Below are 26,783 nucleotides of genomic sequence, written 5' to 3'. Positions count from 1 at the left end.
TCTGCTTTTTCTGAGGACACGCAGGATATCATACCCTTACATCTGGGACTCCCCAACTGTAGACCACGTCCAACAAAAAAAAGGAAATATGCAGAAGACCCTGCAACAGGCAAGGGTTAATAAAAAATGGAAAACGGCCAGTAAGTACTTATAATTTCTTTTTTTTTCTTTCCTGAAAGGCAGTCTGGAACAGAAAATAACTTGACCTAGGGGAGTAGAGTTGGATTCTAGACACCAAATAGATTCTGACCAAACTGACTGTCACGTTGGGAGTCCTGTTCCACATTGCAATGAGATATGAATGTGTAGACTGAAGACCACTTTGCAGCCCTGCAGACTTCCTTAATTGGAGGTTAATCTCAAGTTGGCTACCAGTGCAGCAATAGTTCTGATGTTATGAGCTGTGATATGACACTTGAGAGATAGACCAGTCTGGGCATAAGAGAAGGAAATTGCATCTGCTAGCCATTTGGAAAGAATCTGTTTGCCAATGGCAGTCCCCATCCTGTTGGGTCACAAGAAACAAAAATATTGGGTGGACTGTCTATGGGCTTTAGTCTGCTCCAGATAGGCCAAGGCGCTTTCAAAGTCTAAAGTGTGCAGTAGGTTTTCACCTTTATGGCATTAGGTCTTGTAAAAAATACTGGAAAGATAATTGACTGGCTAAGATGGAATTGTGACATTACCTTAGGAAGGAACTTGGGATGTGTGTGCAGGACCATTCTGTTATTGTAAAGTTTTATGTAAGGTGGATCAGCTACTAGGGCCTGGAGCTCACTGTCTATGTGTGCTGAAGTGACCACCACCATTGACAGGTATTTATTAGCTCAACAGGAGCTTTCATCAACTGTATTAAAACAACACTACAGGAGGATTAATGGAAAGTTTAATAGAAGCAAGCCCCACATAAAATGAACAAATAAAGGCTGAGCAAGGATGGGTTTACCTTCTAGATGGTGATGATAGGCACCAATTGCACTGAGGTGAACCCTAAAATAATTAATAGCCTAATGGTAGTGCAGTATGTGTGCATTACTGAGATCCTGGATTCAATTCCCACTGCTGCTGCTTGTGACCCTGGGCAAGTCACTTAACCACCCCACCCCCCCATTACCCCAGGTACAAAACTTAGACTGTGAGCCCACTAGGAACAGGGAAAATACCTGCATATAATGTGTACAGCGCTGCATACAGGGGCGTAGCTACGTGGGGGCATGGGCCCCCACAGATTACGCCCTGGTCCCCTCTACATTTGACCCCCCCCCCCTCCACCGCCACATCAGATACCTTGTTTGTTGGCAGAGGACCCCAATCTCCGCCAGCCGAAGAGTTTAGTAAATGGGTCTGGGCAGTTAAGTGGCTGGGGAGTGGATTAGTGGATGACTCAGAAGTAACTGTGTGGGTAGGTGAGGGGGGAGGTCCTGTTGCAGAGTCTCTCTGGCTTAGGGGTCCTGGGACAGAGTTTCCCAGGCTGAGCTAGAGATGCTCTAGTTTTTAGTTGTAATCTACCATGAGGTATTGTGAATATCAGAATATTATGTTAATAAATCAAATCCTTTATTTATTTAATTATCTCATTTATACCCCACATTTTCTCAACTGTGTCAGGCCCAATGTGGATTACATTACACTGCAAAGGTGGAAACCAATGCAGTAAATTAAGCTAATACATCATGAAACCTACATAAGAAATAAAGTTACTGGTACTGGTGTGAGTCAGAATTAACTTCTGCTCTAATCAGTGACGTTAAGAACAGTAGCTAAATTAGGGACTTTAATTTATTTACCTACCTTCTGTCTGCCCACCCCCCCCCACCCCCACACACACATTACTTCCAAGGGTAACTAGATCATCCCCAGCTTAATATCCACCAACATTATTCTCAAGAGTAGCTGTAATCACCAAGAAAGCCCTGGCTGCTTGGCATGAACAGATGCCATTCAGTGGCATAGCTACTACTGAGTGAACTTGGCAAAATCTTGGGGCCGCCTACTAGTAGGGTAGTCTGTTGCTGGATCAACTTTAAAGTAAAGGTTAGGGAGCACTGCTGATTACGGTGCTGCAAGTCAGTGAACATGACACGCAATGCACTTACCTGTACCAGTGTTGCTGGCCATTGCCCCTACACTCCATCCATCCTTTTTTACAGGCTCCTCCCACCCACCCACAACTCCATCCACCTCCCCTCCATCACTGAGTCAGACTGCTCTCCCCGAATGTACCTCGGTGCACCCTGGTGGTCTAGTGGCCTCTTTGGGGCACGAATGATTCCCACTCTTTCTTGCCCACTGCTGCTGATCCACTCACTGCCACCACTTCTTTAAAATGGCTGCCGAGACTTCAAGTGGTAGTTTGGGGGGGGGGGGGGGGAGAAGAGGGGAAGGGAAGGCTTGCCTACACTTCCCTAGGAACCCCGGAGGACCTGGAGGGGATTCTCACGGTAACTGCTACCCTGTTCCTCTGTAGCTCTCTACTCTACATACCCCACTGTACTCCCTTCCCAACATACTATACACTGGCCCCACAAAGTCCTACCCTTCATAAACACTTTGATCCAGATTCCTCTAAACTTACACACATACACCCACACCCCTCCATTCCCTGAAACTCAAGGGGAAGAGGACCAGGGCCCACTCAGTCCTAGCTATGCCACTAATGTTAATTTCACCCCCTTCACTGAACTGTCTTAAATGAAGTTTCTCCAAGAGTGGTTGCAACTGGCATATCCTCCTCAATTTAAAAAGCACCCCATGCTGTCAGATTCACTTGTAGATCATAGATAAATCCATCCTACAGTGGTGGAAATAAGTATTTGATCCCTTGCTGATTTTGTAAGTTTTCCCACTGACAAAGACATGAGCAGCCCATAATTGAAGGGTAGGTTATTGGTAACAGTGAGAGATAGCACATCACAAATTAAATCCGGAAAATCACATTGTGGAAAGTATATGAATTTATTTGCATTCTGCAGAGGGAAATAAGTATTTGATCCCCCACCAACCAGTAAGAGATCTGGCCCCTACAGACCAGGTAGATGCTCCAAATCAACTCGTTACCTGCATGACAGACAGCTGTCGGCAATGGTCACCTGTATGAAAGACACCTGTCCACAGACTCAGTGAATCAGTCAGACTCTAACCTCTACAAAATGGCCAAGAGCAAGGAGCTGTCTAAGGATGTCAGGGACAAGATCATACACCTGCACAAGGCTGGAATGGGCTACAAAACCATCAGTAAGACGCTGGGCGAGAAGGAGACAACTGTTGGTGCCATAGTAAGAAAATGGAAGAAGTACAAAATGACTGTCAATCGACAAAGATCTGGGGCTCCACGCAAAATCTCACCTCGTGGGGTATCCTTGATCATGAGGAAGGTTAGAAATCAGCCTACAACTACAAGGGGGGAACTTGTCAATGATCTCAAGGCAGCTGGGACCACTGTCACCACGAAAACCATTGGTAACACATTACGACATAACGGATTGCAATCCTGCAGTGCCCGCAAGGTCCCCCTGCTCCGGAAGGCACATGTGACGGCCCGTCTGAAGTTTGCCAGTGAACACCTGGATGATGCCGAGAGTGATTGGGAGAAGGTGCTGTGGTCAGATGAGACAAAAATTGAGCTCTTTGGCATGAACTCAACTCGCCGTGTTTGGAGGAAGAGAAATGCTGCCTATGACCCAAAGAACACCGTCCCCACTGTCAAGCATGGAGGTGGAAATGTTATGTTTTGGGGGTGTTTCTCTGCTAAGGGCACAGGACTACTTCACCGCATCAATGGGAGAATGGATGGGGCCATGTACCGTACAATTCTGAGTGACAACCTCCTTCCCTCCGCCAGGGCCTTAAAATGGGTCGTGGCTGGGTCTTCCAGCACGACAATGACCCAAAACATACAGCCAAGGCAACAAAGGAGTGGCTCAGGAAGAAGCACATTAGGGTCATGGAGTGGCCTAGCCAGTCACCAGACCTTAATCCCATTGAAAACTTATGGAGGGAGCTGAAGCTGCGAGTTGCCAAGCGACAGCCCAGAACTCTTAATGATTTAGAGATGATCTGCAAAGAGGAGTGGACCAAAATTCCTCCTGACATGTGTGCAAACCTCATCATCAACTACAGAAGACGTCTGACCGCTGTGCTTGCCAACAAGGGTTTTGCCACCAAGTATTAGGTCTTGTTTGCCAGAGGGATTAAATACTTATTTCCCTCTGCAGAATGCAAATAAATTCATATACTTTCCACAATGTGATTTTCCGGATTTAATTTGTGATGTGCTATCTCTCACTGTTACCAATAACCTACCCTTCAATTATGGGCTGCTCATGTCTTTGTCAGTGGGCAAACTTACAAAATCAGCAAGGGATCAAATACTTATTTCCACCACTGTATATAATAATTCTCACCTCCAACTTTCTAATGTGCCTGGTACCGTGGCTCCCTCGGAGGTGGTCTGCTAGGCAGTTTAGAATGCACTGACGTCAGTGATGTCACTGAGCTGATTCCAAGGCAAGGAGAGGACTACTCCTTCCCCTGCCTGGGAAACAGCTGTCAGTGCCCCCCCCCCCTCAGCGCAAAACCGCGAGCCAGGCAGGGGGAGGAGTAGTGTTTCCCTACTCCCCCCCTGCCTACCAATCAGCTCTCAGTGCCCCCCCTCGGCGCAACACCCAAGCCCCTCCGCCCCGGCGCAGCACCCAAGCCCTTACCCCCCCCCCCCCTCGACGCATCACCCAAGACCCTCCCCCCGGCGCATCACCAAAGCCCCTACCCCCCCTCTCGGGCACATCAACTCCCTCACCACCCACAGCCGCCAATACTAACGCTGTCCGGCCGCTGCTGCTTCTTCTGTGGAGCAGCAGCGGCTGGTACAAAAAGAAAAAAGCCAAAAAAATATTTTTAACCTGAAACACAGCTCCGTAGACAGCCATCTGGCATTGGCTGTCGTCACTGCAGCCGCTCCTCCTGTCCCCTCCACGTCACTGCCCCTGCAGGAAGACCCCAGAGGAGCGCAACGACGTCAGAGGGGAGAGGAGGAGCGGCTGCAGAGATGACAGCCAATGCCAGATTGCTGTCTACGGAGCTGTGTTTCAGGTTTAAAATCTTTTTTTGGCTTTTTTCTTTTTGTACCGGCCGCTGCTGCTCAACAGGAGACGCAGCAGCAGCGGCCGGACAGCGTTAGTATTGGTGGCTGCGGGTGGCGAGGGGGTTGATGTGCCCGAGGGGGGGTAGGGGCTTGGGTGATGCGCTGGGGGGGGGGGGAGGGGTTTGGGTGATGCGCCGAGGGGGAGGGGAGGGTCGCTGGACATGGGTGGCTGCAGGGGGGGCAGGGAAGAGGGAGGTGGGGAGGGGGTCCTGAGACTAGATGGGTGGCTGCAGGGGAGGGCAGGGGAGACAGAAGGGACGCTGCAGGGGGGGCAGGGGGAGAGGAGGGTCACTGGACATGGGTGGCTGCAGGGGGGGGCAGGGGAGAGAGGTGGGTGGCTACAGGGGGGCAAGGGGAAAGGAGAGGAGGGTTGTTGGACATGGGTGGCTGCAGGGGGGCAGGGGAGAGGAAGGTCGCTGGACATGGGTAGCTGCAGGGGGAGAGGAGGGTTGCTGGACATGGGTGGCTGCAGGGGGGGCAGGGGGAGAGGAGAGTCGCTGGACATGGGTGGCTGCAGGGGGAGCAGGGGAGAGATGAGGGCCGCTGCACATGCGTGGCTGCAGAGGCAGAGGAGGGTTGGTGGGGAGGGGGTCCTGAGACCAGATGGGTGGCTGCAGGGGGGGCAGGGGAGACAGGAAGGACGCTGCGGGGGGGGGGGGGGATTACCTTGCTAGCACCTGTTTCATTGCCTACCGAAATGGGACTTTTATACTAGTGATCATATATTGCTCCCAGATCTTTCAATGTATGGCAAAATTGTTCTTCAGTGAAATCTGCCATCAGAGCCGTCAATCATTCTTACCTTTCTCGCTAACAAAGAGAACTTAGTTTTATCTGTCTTCAGAATTAACTTACTCTTCTGGAGCCAACAGCTTCTGTTAAAATATAGTTCACCCAAATGATTGGTTTTGTTGTGTTATTCCTTTGTAGTATAAATTGAATAGTGTGTACACATATGAAAGCAGATAATCCTAGTGAGCGAATTACACTACACAACTTGAGGAGGTAATTTTATAAAGGCACTTTGGCTTGCACAGTATATGCTGGTATTCACACACAGAATTACTCTGCATATACAAGTACAAATAACAAAAACGTGCTTTCTTTACTTAACTTTGTAGTAGGCATGTATAGGGATGGGTTTTGGGCACAGTGCAGTTGGAGTCATGATTTATGCATGATTCATTTACACTTGCTCGAGAGCGGGTGTCAGTAGTCCATGGTCTCATTTTAGCCACAATATCTGCAGCTTTTATGAGGCATTTTGTAGCACTTATGCGTCATTATAAATAATACAGGCTCAAAATGGGCACATAATTGCCCTCTCAATCTAAGCAACCTATTATAAAATTATCTCCTGATAACTTTACTACTGTTTTAAAAAGATTCATTAAGCTTAATGCACATCTTACTCATATCATTGTGCACTTTTTTTTTAAACTCAAATGTAGCAGAATAGGACGGGCCACTGGAGCCGTGGCCCAACCAACTTTTTGCTAGCATCAGCAACTAGAGGAGCTTGGAGTTCAGATATGGAGGTTCTTTTGTTTGGCTCCAACAACCACAAAGGTATTTTGCTGCCTCTGTTTTCACTCGTGATGCATTTGCATACTATTTACTCATGGCACCATGAGTTAATTTTTTAACTCACAAGATTAAAAAGCGCACACTAAATTTTAATACATATTTTCCTCATGTTTTATTATATTGACCACATACTGCCGTATTCTGTATAGGGAAAGGGAAATGGGACTCGATATACCGCCTTTCTGAGGTTTTTGCAACTGCATTCAAAGCGGTTTACATATATTCAGGTACTTATTTTGTACCAGGGGCAATGGAGAGTTAAGTGACTTGCCCAGAGTCACAAAGAGCTGCAGTGGGAATCAAACTCAGTTCCCCAGGATCAAAGTCCACTGCACTTAACCACTAGGCTACTCCTCCACGGCGGAAATCCAGCCGTATTCTATAACAACGCACTTAACTCAATTGGCTTAACAAGCTAATCAGCATTGATAACAGCTCTTAACCAATAATGAGCACTAATTGGAAATTAGAATTTACGCATACAAATCCCTAAGCATATTCTGCAATGAACTGCGCCTAAATTCTAATGCACGTAGTTCAAAAGGAGTGTGGCTATGGGAGGGGAAATGGGCATGGAGAAATTATGTCTTACCTGATAATTTTCTTTCCATTAGTCCCTCAGATCAATCCAGAGACTTGTGGGTTATGCCCCTCCTCTAGCAAGTTAGATAGAGAGAAAGAAGTTTCCCTCTAGAGGGCATGTGCAGCCACAGTAACTTCAGTATACACGATACCAAAGCAGTGTGAAAAGCTTGAATCATGGTCTCCTGCCTCTGTAAATGCAGCCTCAATCGGGAGAATCCTCCACGCTGCCACAGATATACTTAGAAAAAAAAATTTTTTTTTTTAAACTTGAAATCCACATTAACCGAGCAACCGTTCAACCCAAACCAGAACGTAAACAGAACTATCTGATTATACCGACTTTATCTGAAATCACGAAGACGAACCGCAGTAGCTAATATCCTGATCTTATTTGAAATTACGTAGGCGAGCAACAGGGGGGGCCTCTGGATTGATCTGAGGGACTAATGGAAAGAAAATTATCAGGTAAGACATAATTTCTCCTTCCATAGCGTCCCCAGATCAATCCAGAGACTAGTGGGATGTACCAAAGCACACTTCAATCAGGGTGGGACCGATCTACACCGGCTGCCAACACTGAAGCCCCGAAATTCACTTCCCAACGCGCCGCTACATCAATCCGGTAATGCTTCGCGAATGTATGCAGAGACGACCAAGTCACTGCCTTTGAAATGTCTTCCCACGGCACCAGTCGAGACTCTGCCAACGATGCCGCCTGAGCTCTTGTGGAATGTGCCCTTATGTTCAGTGGAGAAGATTTTCCCATCAACAGATACGAGGAAGAAATGACCTCCTTCAGCCATCGAGCAATGGTCGCCTTCGATGCCATACTGCCCTTCTTACTTCCTGCAAACAGAACAAAGAGATGATCTGATTTCCTGAACGCATTAGTCGCTTCAAGGTACTCCAAAAGAGCCCTCCGAACATCCAGATACCGGAGAACTCGAAAATCCTCAGGATAATCTTCCCGCTTGAAAGATGGCAACACTACCTCTTGATTCACATGAAAACGAGAAACCACTTTAGGCAGAAAAGACGGCACTGTTCTAACTGAAACTCCCGCCTCCGAAAAACGAAGAAAGGGATCTCTGCACGAGAGTGCTTGAATTTCCGATATCTGCGTAGCGGACGCCATAGCCACAAGAAACACAGTTTTTAACGTTAAATCCTTCAAAGATGCCTTCTTCAGAGGCTCAAAGGGAGGGCGCTGCAGCGCTCGAAGTACCAAGTTGAAATTCCACCCCGGCACCACCGGAGGCCTCAAACGCCCAACTCCACGCAGAAAACGCACTACATCTGGATGGGAGGCCAGGGAATGCGTCCCCAACCGGCCCCTAAAACACGCCAAAGCCGCAACCTGCACCTTCAACATGTTAAGCGACAACTGCTTGTCCATGCCTTGTTGCAAAAACGACAAAATAGCTCCCAGAGAAGCCGATTGCGGAGAAATCCCAGCCGCCGAACACCAGGCTACAAAGGTTCTCCAAACTCTAGCATACGCAGTGGAAGTAGATCGCTTACGCGCATGCAACATCGTGGTAATCACCTCCTCCGGGTAACCTTTAGCTCTCAGACGCGACCTTTCAATAGCCAGGCCGTAAGCCGAAAGTGAGCATGATCCTGCATGACTACCGGACCCTGCCTCAGAAGTTCCGGCAGATGACTCAAATGGAATGGGTCGTCGATGAGGAGACGAATCATATCCGCATACCACGGACGCCGTGGCCAATCCGGGGCCACCAGAACCACCGGTCCCGGGTGACGAGCTATCCTGCCCACCGTCCGACCGATCATCGGCCACGGAGGAAAGACATAAAGAAGTTCCAACGGCCACTGCTGAAGCAGAGCGTCCAACCCTTCGGACCCGACCTCTCTGGTTCTGCTGAAAAACCGAGTCACTTTGGCGTTGGAAGGACGAGCCATCAGATCCATCACCGGCGTGCCCTACCGATCCGAAATCTGCCGAAAGGCTGACGGGGACAGCTCCCACTCTCCGGCCTCCAAGAGGTTCCGGCTGAGAAAGTCGGTCTGTACATTCAAGACCCCTGCAATGTGCGCCGCCGACAGTTGTGAAAGGTGGACCTCTGCCCAACGACACAGTACTGCCGCTTCTTTCGCCAGTGGAGCACTCCTCGTCCCCCCTTGCCGATTGACATAAGCCACTGCCGTTGCATTGTCGGAAAGGACCCGCACTGGCTTCTTTGCCAGCAACCATTCAAACGCCATCAGCGCCAGTCGAATCGCCCGCAGCTCCAGAAGATTGATCTGCAGTTTTGCTTCCGATAAGGTCCAAATCCCTTGAGCCGAATGTCCGAGACAATGAGCCCCCCCAACCCGACAGACTGGCATCCGTCGTCACTACACACCAGTCGGGCGTGTACAGGGGCATTCCCTGAAGTAAATTCTCCGCCTTGAGCTACCATCGGAGCGCAAAATGAGCTTGCGAAGACCAGGGAACTCGAACCGCATACTCCTCGGACAGCAGAGACCAATGACTGAGAAGATGCCATTGAAGAGGACGCATATGACTCCGTGCCCAAGGCACCACCTCCAGCGTCGCCGCCATTGACCCCAGCACCTGGACATAATCCCAGGCCCTTGGGGCCGGATTCTGCAGAATGGACGAAATCTGCTCGACTATCTTGAACTGTCTCTGAGTCGGAAGAAAAACTCTGCCCTGAGCGGTATCCAAGCGCACCCCTAAGTACTCCAACGTCTGAGTAGGTACGAGATGACTCTTTTGAAAATTGATAACCCAACCCAGAGACTGCAGAAGATTTACCACTTGCTGAGTGGCCTGCACGCACTCCTCATAAGATGGCGCCCGGATCAACCAATCGTCAAGATAAGGGTGAACCTGCAACCCTCTGATCCGCAAATACGCCACAATGACCACCATTACCTTGGAGAACGTGTGCGGGACCATGGCCAGCCCGAAAGGCATGGCCCTGAATTGGAAATGCTGCCCCAACACCGCAAACTGGAGAAATCTCTGATGGGGGCCCCAGATGGGAATATGCAAGTAAGCTTCTTTCAGGTCGAGGGCCGTCATGAACTCTCCTGGCTGCACCGCTGCCAGTACCGAGCGAAGAGTTTCCATTCTGAAGTGACGCAGTGGCGTAGCCAGAAAGCAATTTTTGGGTGGGCCAACAAGTCAGATGGGTGGGCACCAGGGTTGCCAACTTTTTTGAAATTGAAAAACTTGCCACCTGATACCCCACCCCATGCTCCAGCTCTACTCCACTCCCAATAACTTCAATAAGGGTAGCAGTGCAGGCTTCAGGGGGAAGTACAAGAGATTGCACTCTTCCACCTTCATTGAGCCTCGGGTCCCTAACACACATACTTAGCCTGTATAGCAAGACCAAACACTTTTCAACATATCTTTCCAGTTACACGCTATAGAAATGATCCCAGAAAGTATAGTCTAGTATTAAAGGCAAATAAATTCTGCATCCACAGAACCCCCTGTCCCTCCCCCAATGGGTACAGAGCAGAGTTAGGACATTTCCCCATAACACTCACCGTAATCTCAACAGCCGCCATATAGTAAATTAAACAATCTTTAAAACAAAATGTCACTCATAACCTAATGGAAATCTACAATGCCAGCACTAACTTCCAAAAGAAGGATCCTATCTATGAAAAAGGCATTGCCCTACATATTACAGTGGGGCCGTAAAATATCAATACATCTATTGGGAAAACTAAACAAACCAAACTTACTACAGAAGGCTACATAGAAAATTCATGCTAACAGAATACCTCGATCACACACACGGAATAAAAATGCCAAATATAGAATAATTGACTAAAATGTATAAACATAAATATAACCAAAACCCCAAAAAGCCAAAACTTGCATGTAATACAATACCAAAGATACAGAAAGAAATGCATTTCCTCCTATGCAAAATATAAACATAGTACGTGCCAGGGATGGTGTTGGAGTGCAACTAGGGCAATTGCTCTTGGTCCCCTGGCGGCCTGGCCAGAGAGAGCCACAAGCATGATGGAAGCTGAAGGCAGTGCAGTCTGGTGATGGGCTTTGGGGTTCCCTCCCAAATTTATGGCCTGGGATCCAGCCATGTCTAACACCAGCTCTGGCAAGATGTACATTCCAAATGTGACATTTTAATCACAAAATTGAAAAAAAATGAATTTTTTTCTACCTTTTGATGTCTGGTTATTTTATTTTTCAAATCAGCTTGGTTCTAGTCTCTGGTTTCTGCTTTCTTCTGTCTTAATTCACTTACCAGGGTCTCCTGTCTATTTGTCATTTCTTCTCTCTCCATGTCCACCATCCATCTCCCATCTCTGTGTCCCTATAGTTCCTTGTCCAGTATCTCCAGTATGTTCAAATTCCTGCATCCATCACCACCCTTCTATCCCCTACCCCTGTGTCCAGCATCACCCCTTGTGTCCCTATGCCCTCACATGCCCAGTATCTCCCTTTTGAGTTCCTATTGTCCCCTATGTCTAGTATCTCTCCCCTGTGACCATATACCCCTCCCTCCAAGTATCCAGCATAGCCTCTCTATTCTCACATTCCCCCCTCTCTGTTCATATGTTATTCCAATACAGCATCTCACGTCTGTTTCTGTATCTCCCCTTTCTTCCTCACTCACACCAATGTCTCTCTCTGCTCTCCGATCCCACCTATCCAGCTACTCTGCTTCTCTCTTCCAGCTTTTGGCTCTTTCTCCCACTGTGGGTTAAACAATTTGTCTCCCTCTTCCTTCATCCCCTTGATCTGCCATCTCTCTCCCTTCCCTCTAATCTCTCCTCCTGGTACAGCACCTCTCTCCCTTCCTTCAAGCCTCCCCTGCAGGCCTTCCCTCCAGCCTCTAGCCCCCTCCCCACAGGTCCAGCACCTCTCTCCCTTCCTTCCAGCCTGCCCCTCTTGCAGGTCTAACAACTCTCTTCCTTTCCTCCAGCCCCCAGCCTCTCTCCCTTGCAGGTCCAGCACCTCTCATCCTTCCCTCCATCTTCCTCCCCCCCTTTCAGGTCCAGCATCTCTCTCCCTTGCCTCCAGCCAGCCAGCCACCCCCCCCCCCCCATTGCAGGCCCAGAACTTCCCTTCCTTCCAGCTAGCCACCACCCCCCTTTGCAAATCCAAAACTCTCTCCCTACCCTCCAAGCAGCAACCTCTCCCCTTGCAGGCCCCAAACCTCTCTCCCTTCCCTTCAGCCAGCCATCTCCCCCCTTTTGCAGGTCCAGAATCTCTCTCCCTTTTCTCCAGCCAACCCCCCCCCCACACTTTTGAAGGTCCAGAACCTCTCTCCAATCCCTTCCCTATGGCCTCAAGCCCCCCCCACCTCCCACCCCCACGCAGGTGAAGCCACTGTCTTCCAGCCTGTCCCTCTCCCACCCTACAGGTACAGCCACTCACTCTGTTTTCCTCCCTCACTATCGCTGATCACAGATGAAGAGACCTGCTCCAGAGCCTTCCCTGCCACGATCACCTCTCTTCAGCTGAACTTCCTGTTTCCCAGAGGGCAGATCGTGGCAGAGGGAAGGCTCTGGAGTGCTCAGCGAATCACTGCTGGCCCCGCCCTTAATTTAAACGGATGCTTACGGTAGGGGTGAGGGAGGGGAAAGAGAAAAGAAGACTCAAGTGAAGCTGCGGTTGGGATCGCAATGGCGGTTGCGGTTTTGATCCATTATTTTTGGGTGGGCCTTGGGTGGAAATGGATGGGCCTGGGCCCACCCAGGCCCACCCATGGCTACGCCCCTGAAGTGACGTACCGCTAGGGCTTTGTTGACCGCTTTGAGATCCAACACTGGACGGAAAGTACCTTCTTTCTTTGGCAAAGTAAATAGAGTAGCGACCCTGTCCCACTTCGTCTGCAGGTACCAATACTACTGCCTCCAGGCGAAGTAACTCTGCTAAGGTAGCCTTCACCGCTGCAGCCTTTGTCGCCGACTTGCATGGAGACTCGAGAAAGCTGTCTCCTATAGTGCGAGCAAACTCCAGTTTGTACCCATCTCTTATAATACTCAGGACCCAATCGTCTGTAGTCACCCTGGCCCATTCCTCCCCGAACTTGGACAGCCGTCCTCCTATAGGCGGAGAGGGCTGGACCAGGGCCCCATCATTTCGGACCTCTGGCCCCAGGCTGTCCTCTGGAAGCTGCCTGAGGGATTCTACGTTCCTGACGAAAGGGCTGTTGCTGTTTCTGAGAAAACCGGGGCTTTGCAAAACCCCCGAGCCTACCAGGCCTGTATTTCTTTGCCTCCTTAAAACGTGGCCGAAAGGCTTTCCCCTGGTTCTTAGCCTTTTCCTCCGGAAGCCGCCCTTTGGACTCACCAAGATCCTTAACAATCTGTTCTAGCTCCTGACCAAACAGTAGCCTACCTCTGAAAGGCAACCGAGCTAACCGGGACTTCGAAGGCAAATCCGCGGCTCAATGCTTGAGCCAAATCCACCTCCTAGCTGAGACCACTAACGAGACCCCCTTGACTGAAGCTCTAAGGATATCATACAAAAGATCAGCCAAATATGCCAGCCCCGACTCCAATCGGGGAAGAACCTCAATTAGCTCAGCCGAGGACGTTGTCTTCTGGACCCACGAAAGGCACGCTCTAGCCACATAAGAACCGCATACCGAAGCCTGTAAAGTCAAAGCGGCTACTTCAAAGGAAGACTTAACTGAAGCCTCAAGCTTTTTCTCTTGAGGGTCCCTAAGGGCCGCCCGCCCTCTACGGGCAATGCGGTCTTCTTAGCCACCGCTGAAATCAACGAATCCACGACCGGCAGCCTCAAGGAATCCAAATCTTCCTGCCGCAACGGGCACAGCTTACTCATAGCACGAGCCACCCTCAGACTAGCCTCAGGCAAGTCCCATTGAGCCCAAATGAGCACCTGCATGGCCTCATGGATATAAAAGGACTTCGGGGGGGCCCTAGTACCTGACATTATTGAAGAACTCACCGCAACCGGTACCGAGGGTTCTGGCACAGACAGGTTCAAAACTTGCAACGCCTGCACTATTAAAGGAAGCAGTTCTTCTCTTCTAAAGAGTCTCGCCACTGTGGGATCATCCCCCTCTGCCGCGGGGAGCTCTCCTTCCTGCAGATTCTCTGTACATGACTCCCCTGAACCCTGTTCCTCCTCACCCTCTGAGCGGCCTGAATTCTCACTCCAGGGCTCCGGAAGCTTCACCCGCGACCTCTTGGAAGGCCTCTGAAGGAGCTGCGAGCACGAGGGCACCGGACCCTCTAAGATGGCCGCCGGGTGACGTTCGCCCTCCGCGCGCATCAAAAACGCGTCGTTCATGAGGAGAACGAACTCCGGAGAAAAGCCCGCAAAAGCAGACGGCTCCGACCCCGAAACCGGGCCGGAATGGACTGCCGCAAGTCCCGCTGAAGTACTCTCCTGCCCTGCCAGTCCCTGAGAGAAAATGGTGCTGGCGGAGGCCCGCGACGACCCGAGCCCCGCTTTTCCCGCCAAAACCGCTTCGCCACCCGAGGGCTCGGCGCCTACGGCGCGGTCCTCCACATCCGTCCCGGACTTAGTAAAAGAAGACGCACAAGCCTCGCAAACCCTCGCTGCCGACTTACGAGCCCCACAGCGCGAACAGCGCTTAACCGACTCCGACGGCACAGACATCTTAACACAGCCTGAACTACGTCCCAGACTTAGCTCTGCTCACGCTGCAGGCACGCTGAACTGAAGGCTGCTCAGTGCTAAACAATTGCAGAGCTGGGAGCGAGGCTCGTTTTAAAGAGAATTTTTTTTTTTTTAAATTAAAGAGGCAGGAGACTCACAGTTAAAGCCAACACTGGACGTCCAGGAAATCTTCAGGCTGACTGGGGGAGAAGGGTAGGGACCTGGCACCACCAGGTGTATCCCAAATGTGCTTCAGCACCTCAACCCCACCAATAGCTCAACACACCCGAGGGAACGGGATAGGAGCCTTGGAACACAGAGCTGCACAGTATGCTCCTTCTACCTGCTAGATAGAGAGAATACTGAAGTTACTGTGGCTGCACATGCCCTTTAGAGGGAAACTTCTGAGTTCTCTCTATCTAACCTGCTAGAGGAGGGGCATAACCCACAAGTCTCTGGATTGATCTGGGGACGCTATGGAATCCAAAATTTACACACATAAGTTATAGAATATGGCCCAGTATGCATAAATCTACACGCAGGGATTTACACCAGGTTTTTGCTGGTGTAAATGGACATGTGTAGTTTTAGGCACATATACTGTGCCTAAATCTAGGCACCGCTTATAGAATACACTTAGGCAGAAATGTTTAGCATGCAGATTATTTATATATATCATCTAGCTCTTAGTGTGTAAAATGAAGGCTCTTGGATCTTAAGGGGGTAGCTTTACACTCTGTTCTTGTTTCCATAAAGCACACTGAGGTGCTGTGTGTAGATGAAACAGTCTATATCTCACATGGAGGCTGTAATCTCAGTGCTTGTGTCTGTGAAGTGCTTTGGGATCCTGTAAAAACAACGCAGGTGCTGCTTCTCTGTTTTATGCCTTATTCTGTACTGTAATCAGGAATGTGTGCTGTTCTATGTTCTTAGTGGGGGGAAATGGTAAGTACCTAGGTATTTTGAGAAGGGCCAAACTTGTCTGTCATACTGCAAAAATCCTACTCCCAAACCCCAATACAATGTCTGCTACCAATGGTCTTCGATCCAGCCTCTTTGTAAACATTTTGACAATCCACAGCTAAATATGTAGCTATTTCCCCTTGGTCTCCTAGTGCTCTTAATATTTTGTTGCTTCTGTCCTGCAGGTCATTACTCTCTGCACTTCGATACCTTCCATCACTCACTAAGTGACATACCCCCAGTGCTACCTGCTCGGACATTGCGCAAGGTAACAATTTTCAGAGTTACAATTCTACTAAACTGAATAGACTCCGCCCAATCCCTGAACACCTAGTAGCCTCCATGCACTTGAATGCTGGGAGGCCCACCTCAACCCCACAGTTTATTCCTACTTATCATTTTTATAGCGCTACTAAATATATGCAGAACTTTCCTCAAGGCCTAAGCTAACAGTGCAGTCTGAAGCCATTTCTTGCTCTGAATGAACTAAAATTTAGATTTAAAAATAGAAAGTAACACAGAGGCTGATTTTATCAGATAACTGAATGCCTTGAAGTTTTAGCTGCCTGAGGTGTGGCAAAACTTCAGCTGTACTTAGGCCAAGGTTCCTAGATCTAAACTTTAATATAAATTAATTTGGGATAGATGTACTGAAGTGTTTTACCTCATTAGCACATGCTAATGCCACTAAGGTCTGTTATTAGTAAGACTTCTAACTTTAGGTTTTATTGGATAAAGACCAGAAAAAGCCATCACTTCCTCTTGTACTCTCACTCCATTTCAGTGACTTGTCTTGTATTCTCTATTCAGTGTTTGTGCTTTTTCTGCACTAACTCCTAAGTTTATTTATATATATATATATATATTTTTTTTTTTTATTCCACCAGAAACAGTACATAGGAATAGTACCTCTAGTGTGAAAATACCTTTTTTTTTGTATCTTCAAAGAACACCCAGAGCCCTGTTTACTAAGCCGCGCTAGCATTTTTAGTGTGCATTACAAAATTAGTGCATGCTAACATTAGAGATGCCCATAGGATTAAATGGGCGTCTCTAACGTTTAGCACTCGCTAAAAATGCTAGCGCACCTTAGTAAACAGGGCCCCTAATTAGCTGGAAAATGAACACAGAGATTTCTAAACATCTAAGAATACAAGACTTAGCTATTTGCAAATAGGTCCTGTTGCATAACACAGGAGCCATTAATGTGCATTTGCACTCACTAATATGATATCTCACCAGTAACTCTAGCCCTTTCTGTGCCCCTGACCCTACTCACTGTTTAGAAGAAATGTTTTCTATTATATAAATCTAGGCATCTAATTCCTTAAGTTAGGAGCCCAGATCTTTTGAATATCAAACTCATAGTACAAAGGTCCATTAAATTTAGTGTTGTTTCTTTATCTTTGTAGCTCCCATGATAAAACAGAAACAGATGGTTTGTGACAGCAAATTCTCTCCCTCCTAGAGCTGAAACCAGTGGTTCTCAGCCCAATCCTTGGGACATACTCAGCCAAGCTGGTTTCAGTCGCAGCAGCATATGTAGGGCTCTTAAGTATATTCATTGTGGATATCCTGAAAACCAGACTGGCTGACTGTGTCCCAAAGACTGAGTTGAGAAGCCCTGGTCTAAATGAAATATCAGCGTCCTAGCAAAGGGTGTTTTATAAACTGTTTACTGATGGCCTCATAGTGAGGGTGTGCACAAGCAGCAGGTCTGTGTTTCTGGGAGTATATGAAAAATTCATATGTCTAAATGGATATTCAATAAGTATATGAACATAAAACTGTGTAAACATTTTTGTGCACTTAAGCCAGCATGTGTGAAAAGGTGTAGGTTGGATATACTCAGAATGTATATATGTACAGCTTATACATGGGCAGTGTGAGGACTGGGGTGGTGCTTCTATAACTGGGCATCTTCATTTAGGTGCCAGTAGGGCAGGCAGTAGGAACCTATTCTATAATGGCATCTAGCCACCTAGGTTCTATTACTACCACTACTAATAGCATTTATATAGCGCTACCAGACGCACGCTGCGCTGAACACCTGACATAGAGAGACAGTCCCTGCTGAAAGAGCTTACAATCTAGATAAAACAGACAGACAAGACATTACGATCAAGGGAATTACAGGGTAAAGAGGAACAGGGGAGGAGGAGGGCAAATGAGTAGCGGTTAGGAGCCAAAGGCAGTAGTGAAAAGGTGAACTTTCAGCATAGATTTAAAAACAGGTAGAGATGGAACTAGACGTATGGGTTCGGGAAGATGATTCCAGGCATAAGGTGCCGCAAGATAAAAGGAACGAAGTCTGGAGTTAGCAGTGGAGGAGAAGGGGGACGACAAGAGAGATTTGTTCAGAGAGCGGAGTTCACAGGGAGGAGTGTAGGGAGAGAGGAGAGGTAATGAGGGGTCATAGAGTGAATGCATTTAAAGGTGAGTAAGAGGAGTTTGAACTGTATACGGAAGTGGACAGGGAGCCAGTGAAGTGACTTGAGGAGTGGGCTAGTGTGGGCATAATGATTCTGGTGAAAAATAAGTTGAGCTGCAGAATTCTGGACAGATTGGAGAGGAGAAAGATGATTGAGCGGAAGACCAGTGAGAAGTATATTGCAATAGTCCAAGCGAGAAGTAACAAGGGTGTGAATAAAGGTTTTGGTGGCGTGTTCAGAAAGGAAGGGGCGAATTTTGCTAATGTTGAAGATAAAAAAACGACAGGTTTTGGCAATTTGTTGAATATGAGCAGAGAAGGAGAGAGAGGAGTCGAAGATGACTCCAAGGTTACGAGCTGAGGAGACAGGAAGGATATGAGAGCCATTAACAGAGATAGAGAATGGGGGAAGAGGGGAGGAGGGTTTAGGGGGAAAAATGAGAAGTTCATTTTTATCCATGTTTAATTTGAGATGGCGTTGAGACATCCAGGCAGCAATGTCAGACAAGCAGGCAGAGATTTTGTCCTGGATTAAGGTTGAGATTTCAGGGGTGGAGATGTAGATCTGAGAGTCATCAGCGTAAAGATGGTAATGAAAACCATGGGATGAGATCAGGGCACCAAGGGAGGAGGTATAGATGGAGAAAAGGAGTGGCCCAAGGACAGAACCCTGAGGCACACCTACTGAAAGTGGGAGGGAAGTTGTAGAGGATCCACCAGAGTGAACACTGAAAGTACGGAGTGAGAGGTAGGAAGAGAACCAGGAAAGAACAGGGCCCTGGAATCCAAGCGAGGACAGCGTATCGAAGAGTAAGGTGTGGTCAAGTGTCGAAAGCAGCAGATAGGTCAAGAAAGATGAGGATGGAATAGAGACCTAGCATAACCTATAGAATACTAGCATAACCTAAGATTGAACTGCCATAAATGTGGATGGGGCTGCACGTAAAACCAAGTTACTCACCTGTAACAGATGTTCTCTAAGGGCAGCAGGATATATATTACCACAGATAGGTGACATCTACAGAGCCCTGGTATGGAAGCTGCCTAGCATTCCTTTTTTTCTAGAAGCTTTTGGCAGGCCTGACCGCATATGCTCACGTACCTTCCTGCCTGCCCGACTTGCGCAGGACCTACAGTTGGATAAAAAACATAGAGAATTCAATGACGAGGGGAGGTGAGAAAGATGTGGTAATATGTATCCTGCTGCTCTCAGAGAACACCTGCTACAGGTGAGCAACTTCACTTTCTCAGGACTATAATTACCACAGAGAGGAATCTCTATGAAACAACTAACAGCAGTCAATAGGGACTTGCAACAAGCAAGGGCAACCAGAACCAATAATTCTTAACAACATAAACATTCCTGTAATGAGAATGCAGCCAGGAACAGAAATTAATGGGCCTAGGAAAGTGGATTTGGATTCTAAACTCTAAACAAATTCTACAGAAGTCTGACCAAACCAACTGTTGTGTTGGGAATCCTCCTCAAGGCAGTAGTGAGAAGCTCTGCAAAGCTCCTCAATGGAAGCTGATCTTGTGGGTTACTGAAACTGCCAAGGCTCTGACATTGTGAACCATTGACATGACGTTCCACATTCAGCCCAATCTGGGTATAAGTGAAGGAGATGCAGTCTGGTAGCCAACTGGATAAAGTGCTTTTACCAATGGCTGTCTCCATCCTGTTTGAGTCAAAAGAAGCAAAAAAAAGCTGGGTGAATTGTCTATGGGCTTTATTCCGCACCAGAGAGAAAGCTAAGGCTCGCTTGTAGTCCAAGATATGCAGTGCACTTTCACCAAGATGGGCTTGAGATTTCAGGAAAAATGTTGGAAGGATAAGATAGAATGCCAACACTACCTTAGGAAGAAACGTAGGATGTATGTGGAGCACTACTCTGTTAAGTATGGTCTTGTGTGATTGGTTGTTTTCTGTCTTATCCACAATGGAGTTCATTTCAATTTTTTTATTGTATATTTTATTGTAAACCACTTAGACCCTGTTTTGGTATTTGGCAATATAACTTTTAATAAACATAAATAACACATAATGAAACTTCATCTAAAGTGGATCCACTACTAGCGCCTGAAGCTCACTGACCCTGCAAGCTGAGATGACCGTCACCAAAAATAAGACCTCTCGGGTCAGGTATATCAGATGGCAAGAGTCAAGTAACTGAAAAGGAATTTCATCAGCCAGGCAAGGATGACATTGTGGTCCCATGACACAATGGGTGGTTTGATGGGAGCTTTGTCAGAAGCATATCCTCACATAAAGCAAACTAGACCTGAACAGAGATGAGTTTACTCTCTACATGGTGAGGGTAAGCACTAACTGCACTGAGGTGAACCCTTACAGGGTTGATTTTTAACCCAGACTCAGAAGTGTAGAAGGTACTTAAGCAGTTTTTGTTTAGGACAAAAGAAAGGATCTAGGGTCTTGTCCTCACACTAGAGAGCAAACCTCTTCCCTTAATAGAATCTTTATTTGAAGCCAGCAGGACTTTGGAAACACCCTCAGGAAATTGAAAGAGATGCAAATTCCATGCTCTTAGCATCCAAGCTGTGAAGGTCAGGGATTGACGACTGGGATGCAGAAGAGACCCCTCGTTGTGGGTGATGAGGGTCGGAACACACTCCAATCTCCAATGTTTTTTGGAGGATAACTCCAGAAGAAGAGGGATCCAAACCCGTCTCAGTCCATATGGTGCAATGAGGATCTTGGTGCCCTGTCTCAGTCCATATGGTGCAATGAGGACCTTGGTGCCCTGGTCCTGCATGAGTTTCAACAGAATCTTCTCAACCAGAAGGATGAGGGGACAAGCATACAGAAGGACTTTTCCCCAACACAGGAGAAAGGCATCTGATCCTAGTCTGCCATGTGACCTGAATCTGGAGCAGTACTGAGGGACTTTGTTTTTGAGATGAGTGGCAAAGTGAGCCACTGAAAGGGTGCCCCACTCTTGGAAGATCCTCCAAGCCATACCCATACTGAGAAGACCACTTGTGTAGTTGCATCACCCTGCTCAGCCTGTCTGCCAGCCTGTTGTCTTTGCTCATCAGGTATATGACCTTGAGTATCATTCCATGGATGGAGGCCCATTGCCATAGCCCAACTTTTTCTTGACACAGGGGATAGGAACCCACTGTTGGGAGATTTCAATTTGTCTGACATGGATTGGAACGTCCCGTCTGCGGAATCGGAAAGAAGTAGGGAGACTGTGGATGCCTGTCAAAGTGCCTTGCTCAGACAAATGGTGGCAGAACCCACGAAGGAAGGGTCGATGCTGGATCTAGTGCTCACGAATGGGGGTGGTGTTTCCAATATCCGGGTGGGTGCCCACCTATGTAATAGTGATCATCACACCATATGGTTTGATATAAGGGCGAAGGCGGAGTGCGGACGCACAAAACTCAAAGTACTGGATTTCAGATGTACTGATTTTGATAAAATGGGGGAATATCTGAAGAAGGAGCTGTTGGCGTGGGAAGGCGCAGGAGAAATGGAAAAACAGTGGTCCAAGCTAAAGGCTGCTCTAAATATGGCGACTGATCTTTTTGTGAGGAAAGTAAACAAAAACAAGGGAAGCAGGAAGCCTATATGGTTCTCCAAACAAGTAGCTGAAAAAATAAGAGCAAAAGAGGCTTTGTTCAAGAAATGCAAAAGAACGCAATGAGAGGATCACGGAAAAGATTATCGGATAAAACTCAAAGAAGCAAAGAGGGAAATATGGCTAGCGAAAGCGCAAGTGGAAGAAAAAATGGCTAAAGATGTAAAGAAAGGTGACAAGACCTTTTTCAGATATTTTGGAGAAAGGAGAAGAGATAGGAATGGAATTGCGAGACTGAAAGATAATGAGAATGGCTATGTGGAGAGTGATGACGATAAAGAGAACGTGCTAAACAATTATTTATCTTCGGTGTTCACAGAGGAAGATCCTGGAGAAGGACCGCGGTTGGCTGCCGAGGGAACATCTGGGAATGGAGTGGATACTGCGCCATTTACGGAAGAAAGAGTTTATAAACAGCTTGAGAATCTGAAGGTGGACAAAGCTATGGGGCCGGATGGGATACATCCCAGAATACTGAAGGAGCTCAGAGAGGCCCTGGCAGGACCTCTTAAAGATTTATTTAATAGATCTTTACAGATGGGAGAGGTTCCGCGGGATTGGAGACGAGCGGATGTGGTCCCTCTTCACAAAAATGGAGACAGGGAAGAAGTGGGAAACTACAGACTGGTAGGTAGTAGGAAAAATAATGGAGTCGCTGCAGAAAGAAAGGATAGTTAACTTTCTAGAAGCTGATGGATTACAGGACCCGAAGCAACATGGCTTTACCAAAGGAAAATCCTGCCAAACGAATCTTATTGACTTATTTGATTGGGTGACCAAAGAACTGGATGAAGGACGTGCACTAGATGTAATCTACTTGGACTTCAGCAAAGCCTTTGATATGGTCACCCACAGAAGAATCGTGAATAAGCTGAAAGGGTTGAACTTAGGACCGAAAGTGGTGAACTGGATAAGAAACTGGCTGACCAACAGGTGGCAGAGGGTGGTGGTAAATGGAATCCACTCGGAGGAAAGGAAGGTGAGCAGTGGAGTTCCTCAGGGGTCGGTGCTGGGGCCCATTCTGTTTAATATATTTGTGGGAGATATTGCTGAAGGGTTGGAAGGAAAGGTGTGCCTTTTTGCGGATGACACAAAAATAGCCAATAGAGTGGATTCCCTGGAGGGAGTAGAAACAATGAGAAGGGATCTCTGAACCTTAGAAGAATGGTCGAGGGTCTGGCAGTTAAAATGCAATGCCAAGAAGTGTAGAGTGATGCACTTGGGGTGCAAAAACCCACAAGAGAGGTACTGGATAGGAGGGGAGAGATTAGTAAGCTCGACTCAGGAGAGAGACCTTGGGGTGTTGGTGTCTGAAGATCTAAAGGTGAAGAAGCAATGCAACAAGGTGATGGCCGTGGCCAGAAGATTCTAGGCTGCATAGAGAGGGGCATAACCAGCTGAAAAAAGGAGGTGTTGATGCCCCTCTACAAGTCGTTGGTGAGGCCCCACTTGGAGTATTGTGTTCAGTTTTGGAGGCCGTAAAGATGTAAAAAGACTGGACGTGGTGCAAAGAAAAGCTACAAAAATGGTATGGGATTTGCGTTGCAAACCGTATGATGAGAGACTTGCCGACCTGAATGTGTATACCATGGAGGAAAGGAAAAACAGGTGACATGATACAGACATTCAAATATTTGAAAGGTATTAATCCACAAACAAACCTTTTCTGGAGACAGGAAGGCGGTAGAACCAGAGGACATGAATTGAGGTTGAAGGAGGGCATACTTAGGAGTAATGTCAGGAAGTATTTTTTCATGGAAAGGGTGGTGGATTCATGGAATGCCCTCCCGCGGGAGGTGGTGGAGATGAAAACGGTAATGGAATTCAAACATGTGGGATAAACACAAAGGAATCCTGTTTAGAAGGAATGGATCCACAGAATCTTTGCGGAAATTGGGTGGCAACACCGATAATTGGGAAGCAAAACCAGTGCTGGGCAGACTTCTACAGTCTGTGCCCTGATCATTACTGAATAGATATAGATGGGCTAGAGTATAAATTTTAAGGGGCTTCAATGTTAGCTTCAGAACTTTTCGTACAAGAGTGCTGGGCAGAATTCTACGGTCTGTGCCCTGAGAAAGGCAAGGGCAAATCAAACTTGGGTATACATATAAAGTATCACATACCATGTAAAATTAGGTTATCTTGTTGGGCAGACTAGATGGACCGTACAGGTCTTTATCAGCCATCATTTACTATGTTACTATCCCCCCTGCTTGTTGATGACTTTCATGGCAACCTGATTGTCTGCTTGAGTTAGAACAATTTGGTTCAACAGTTGAGCTCTGAAAACCCTTAGAAAGCTCCAAATTGCCTGCAGGAGACTGATGTGAAGCTGGGTCTTCTGAGCAGACTAGAATCCTTAGGTGTCAAACCCATCTACATGAGCATCTCATCCCAGGTTGACACTGTTGTGCTAGTTATTCTTCAGAAGTAATTAATTACAGTTAGATTACTTCTCAGATTAAAGTAATTAGTTACAGTAACTAACTTACTGATTTAGGAAAGTAATTGACTGCTGATTACAGTTACCTGCTTAGAATAATTGTTTCCTTTACCAATATCACATCCAAGAATACTAATAGTTTATATCTTTTTGTATACAACACAATGCAGCAGTTTTATTCAATCAATTAAACAGATTTGAAATCATGGGAATAACTAATTAACAATTAATTAAAGTTTTGTTTACTCTTAGCAAGAACAGCATTTCAAAACAAAATGTTCATTACCAAACAACTGCGTCTAGGTGTCAAAGTTTGCCCACCGGCACTAAAAAGTCTTTCTACTGGAGCCTTTAAAGGGATTGCAGTGTCACGTGTAATAAAAACCTCCTTAACTAATGAAAATGATTTTAAACAGGCCAATGATTTGCCATTGCAACTTAAATGAAGTTCTAATTGCTGGTGTACACTTTCCCCAAATCTTCTTGCAACGTTACTAGTGATTAATACATAATATTTCTTCTTTACTTTTTTCTTTCTTTCTATTTCTTTTATCATAAATTTTGGAAGGGAAAAAGGCCTCAGTAGTAAAAGGTTTCATGCTGCTTCAATAATATGCACTTAGGCTTTATGACGTCATCACTGATCGTTGTAGTCATTGCAGTACCTTTTAACTTAACCCAGTCATCGGCCAAAAACCTCCTTTTCCACCTTTATTATGGTGGGAACCCATATCACCATGGGACTGGCTTCATCATGGGATATTTCCACATTCATTCTGCATGTTCATTGACATGTCATTGACCCAAGTTGCAGCATCAGAGGTGGGGACTAGAATAAACAGTGTGAGCAATGTGGAATTCACAGGTTACAATCCACAGAACCTAAGGGTCTTAATGAAGTTGTTCAATGGACAATATTTCTTTGATGTGGACATATATCAGTTGTAAATCATAATAAGTGTGTCTTTTGAGGGGCTGAATTAGGTTTGTATTTATCTATTTATTTATGTCATTTAGATCCCTGATTAAACATGAATTAGGTTGAAACCTAGTTTGGGGGTGTGGGGGGGGCATTGCCCCCCCCCCCCCCACACACACACACACATGAACTGCATGTCTGGAAGGGGAAAGGGATGTGACCTATCCCATGGGCATTCCCCAAATGTCCTCACAGTGATCAGTTTTAAAGACTCTTAACTGAGCCTGGCTTGCTCTACTTTCTTTAGGCACAAGACAGTGTGCTCGTTAGACAGTTTCCTGCTCCGACTTTGGATCCAGTTGTTCTAACCTATACAATAGGAATAGTGGGGTTTTCCTTTTTTAATCATTTCTTATTTTCTGCTAACACTTTACAGATGGTTATAGTGCTCATATTGACCATGTGTATGCTATACATACATTCATTCTGAGTATATCCAGATCGATTTTTTTTTACAACTTGTCAGTACATTTCAGTGCACGAAAATATACTGTCCCATATACATATGTTTATTGTGTACCTATTTGAGTTTTAATTGTTGCTTCAGATCTGAGTTACAAGATGTGCAACTTAGCATGTACTAAGTTGGTTTTATTATATTTTACAGTCTCCCCTCCTCCCTATCCCTGCATCTCCAACAAGCCCCCAGTCTGGTTTGGATGGGAGTAATTCCACACTGTCAGGCAGTGCCAGCAGTGGTGTGTCATCCTTAAGTGAGAGTAACTTTGGCCATTCTTCTGAACCCCCACCTCGCACTGACACCATGGATTCTGTTCCTAGTCAGGCATGGAACACTGATGAAGATCTGGAATCTCCCTATCTCTCTGTCCGGTATAGCCTTTCTGAGCCCAATGTTCTGGAATCGGCCAAATCACAGCCTAGCCGAAGTCACTCAGCACCCACAAGTGTCACTGCCCAGGACACTATGGATCCCCCAGCTTTACCGCCAAAACCATACCACTCTCGAACCACAACTGCAGAAAAGGAAGAGGAAATGTTGAAGGAGGAGGTTAGACGCCAACCTCGGTCACGCAAATCCTGCCAAAGTTCTGCTTCTGCTGGAAAGGAGGAGCAGGCTAGGGTAGCATGGGAACATGGCATTAATGACCATTAGTTGCAGAAGTCTCCAGGTGCTTTGGAATCTGATGGCCACTAACATGGTCTAAAATGAGGACTTGGGAGTGGAAACCACTCCTTCCATTCTACTGCCGTGAACTCATCTGTGGCGTCCGTACTGCAGTTGTACCAGCATGCCATGTTGCTGCTTTCCTTTTTTATTTATTTCTTCTTTTTGTTTAATACTGTTTATGCAGCAGGAAGGAGTATCATCCCTCCAGTCACATTCTGAATGTCAAAATGATGGCAAAACTACCAAGCCACAAAGAAACACAGAAAAATGTAGGAAGGTAAAGATCATTTGGCCTATCCAGTCTGC

General features: G+C 46.9%; 1 protein-coding gene across 1 annotated transcript in view; it reads left to right on the top strand.

Annotated features, from left to right (window-relative positions):
- Positions 1–26,462, top strand: part of DOCK3 (dedicator of cytokinesis 3) — an 873,576-nt gene extending 847,114 nt beyond the window's left edge. The window contains exons 52-53 of the mRNA XM_030206787.1: positions 16,073–16,155; positions 25,956–26,462. Coding sequence (XP_030062647.1) covers positions 16,073–16,155; positions 25,956–26,462 — 590 coding nt within the window. The remainder of the gene's footprint in view (positions 1–16,072; positions 16,156–25,955) is intronic.
- Positions 26,463–26,783: the final 321 nt, after the last annotated feature.

Source organism: Microcaecilia unicolor, chromosome 6 (assembly GCF_901765095.1).
Source record: "Microcaecilia unicolor chromosome 6, aMicUni1.1, whole genome shotgun sequence".
Classification (NCBI taxonomy): Eukaryota; Metazoa; Chordata; class Amphibia; order Gymnophiona; family Siphonopidae; genus Microcaecilia; species Microcaecilia unicolor.
Note: the sequence above shows the minus strand (reverse complement) of the source record. Positions and strands in the feature narration are given on the sequence as shown.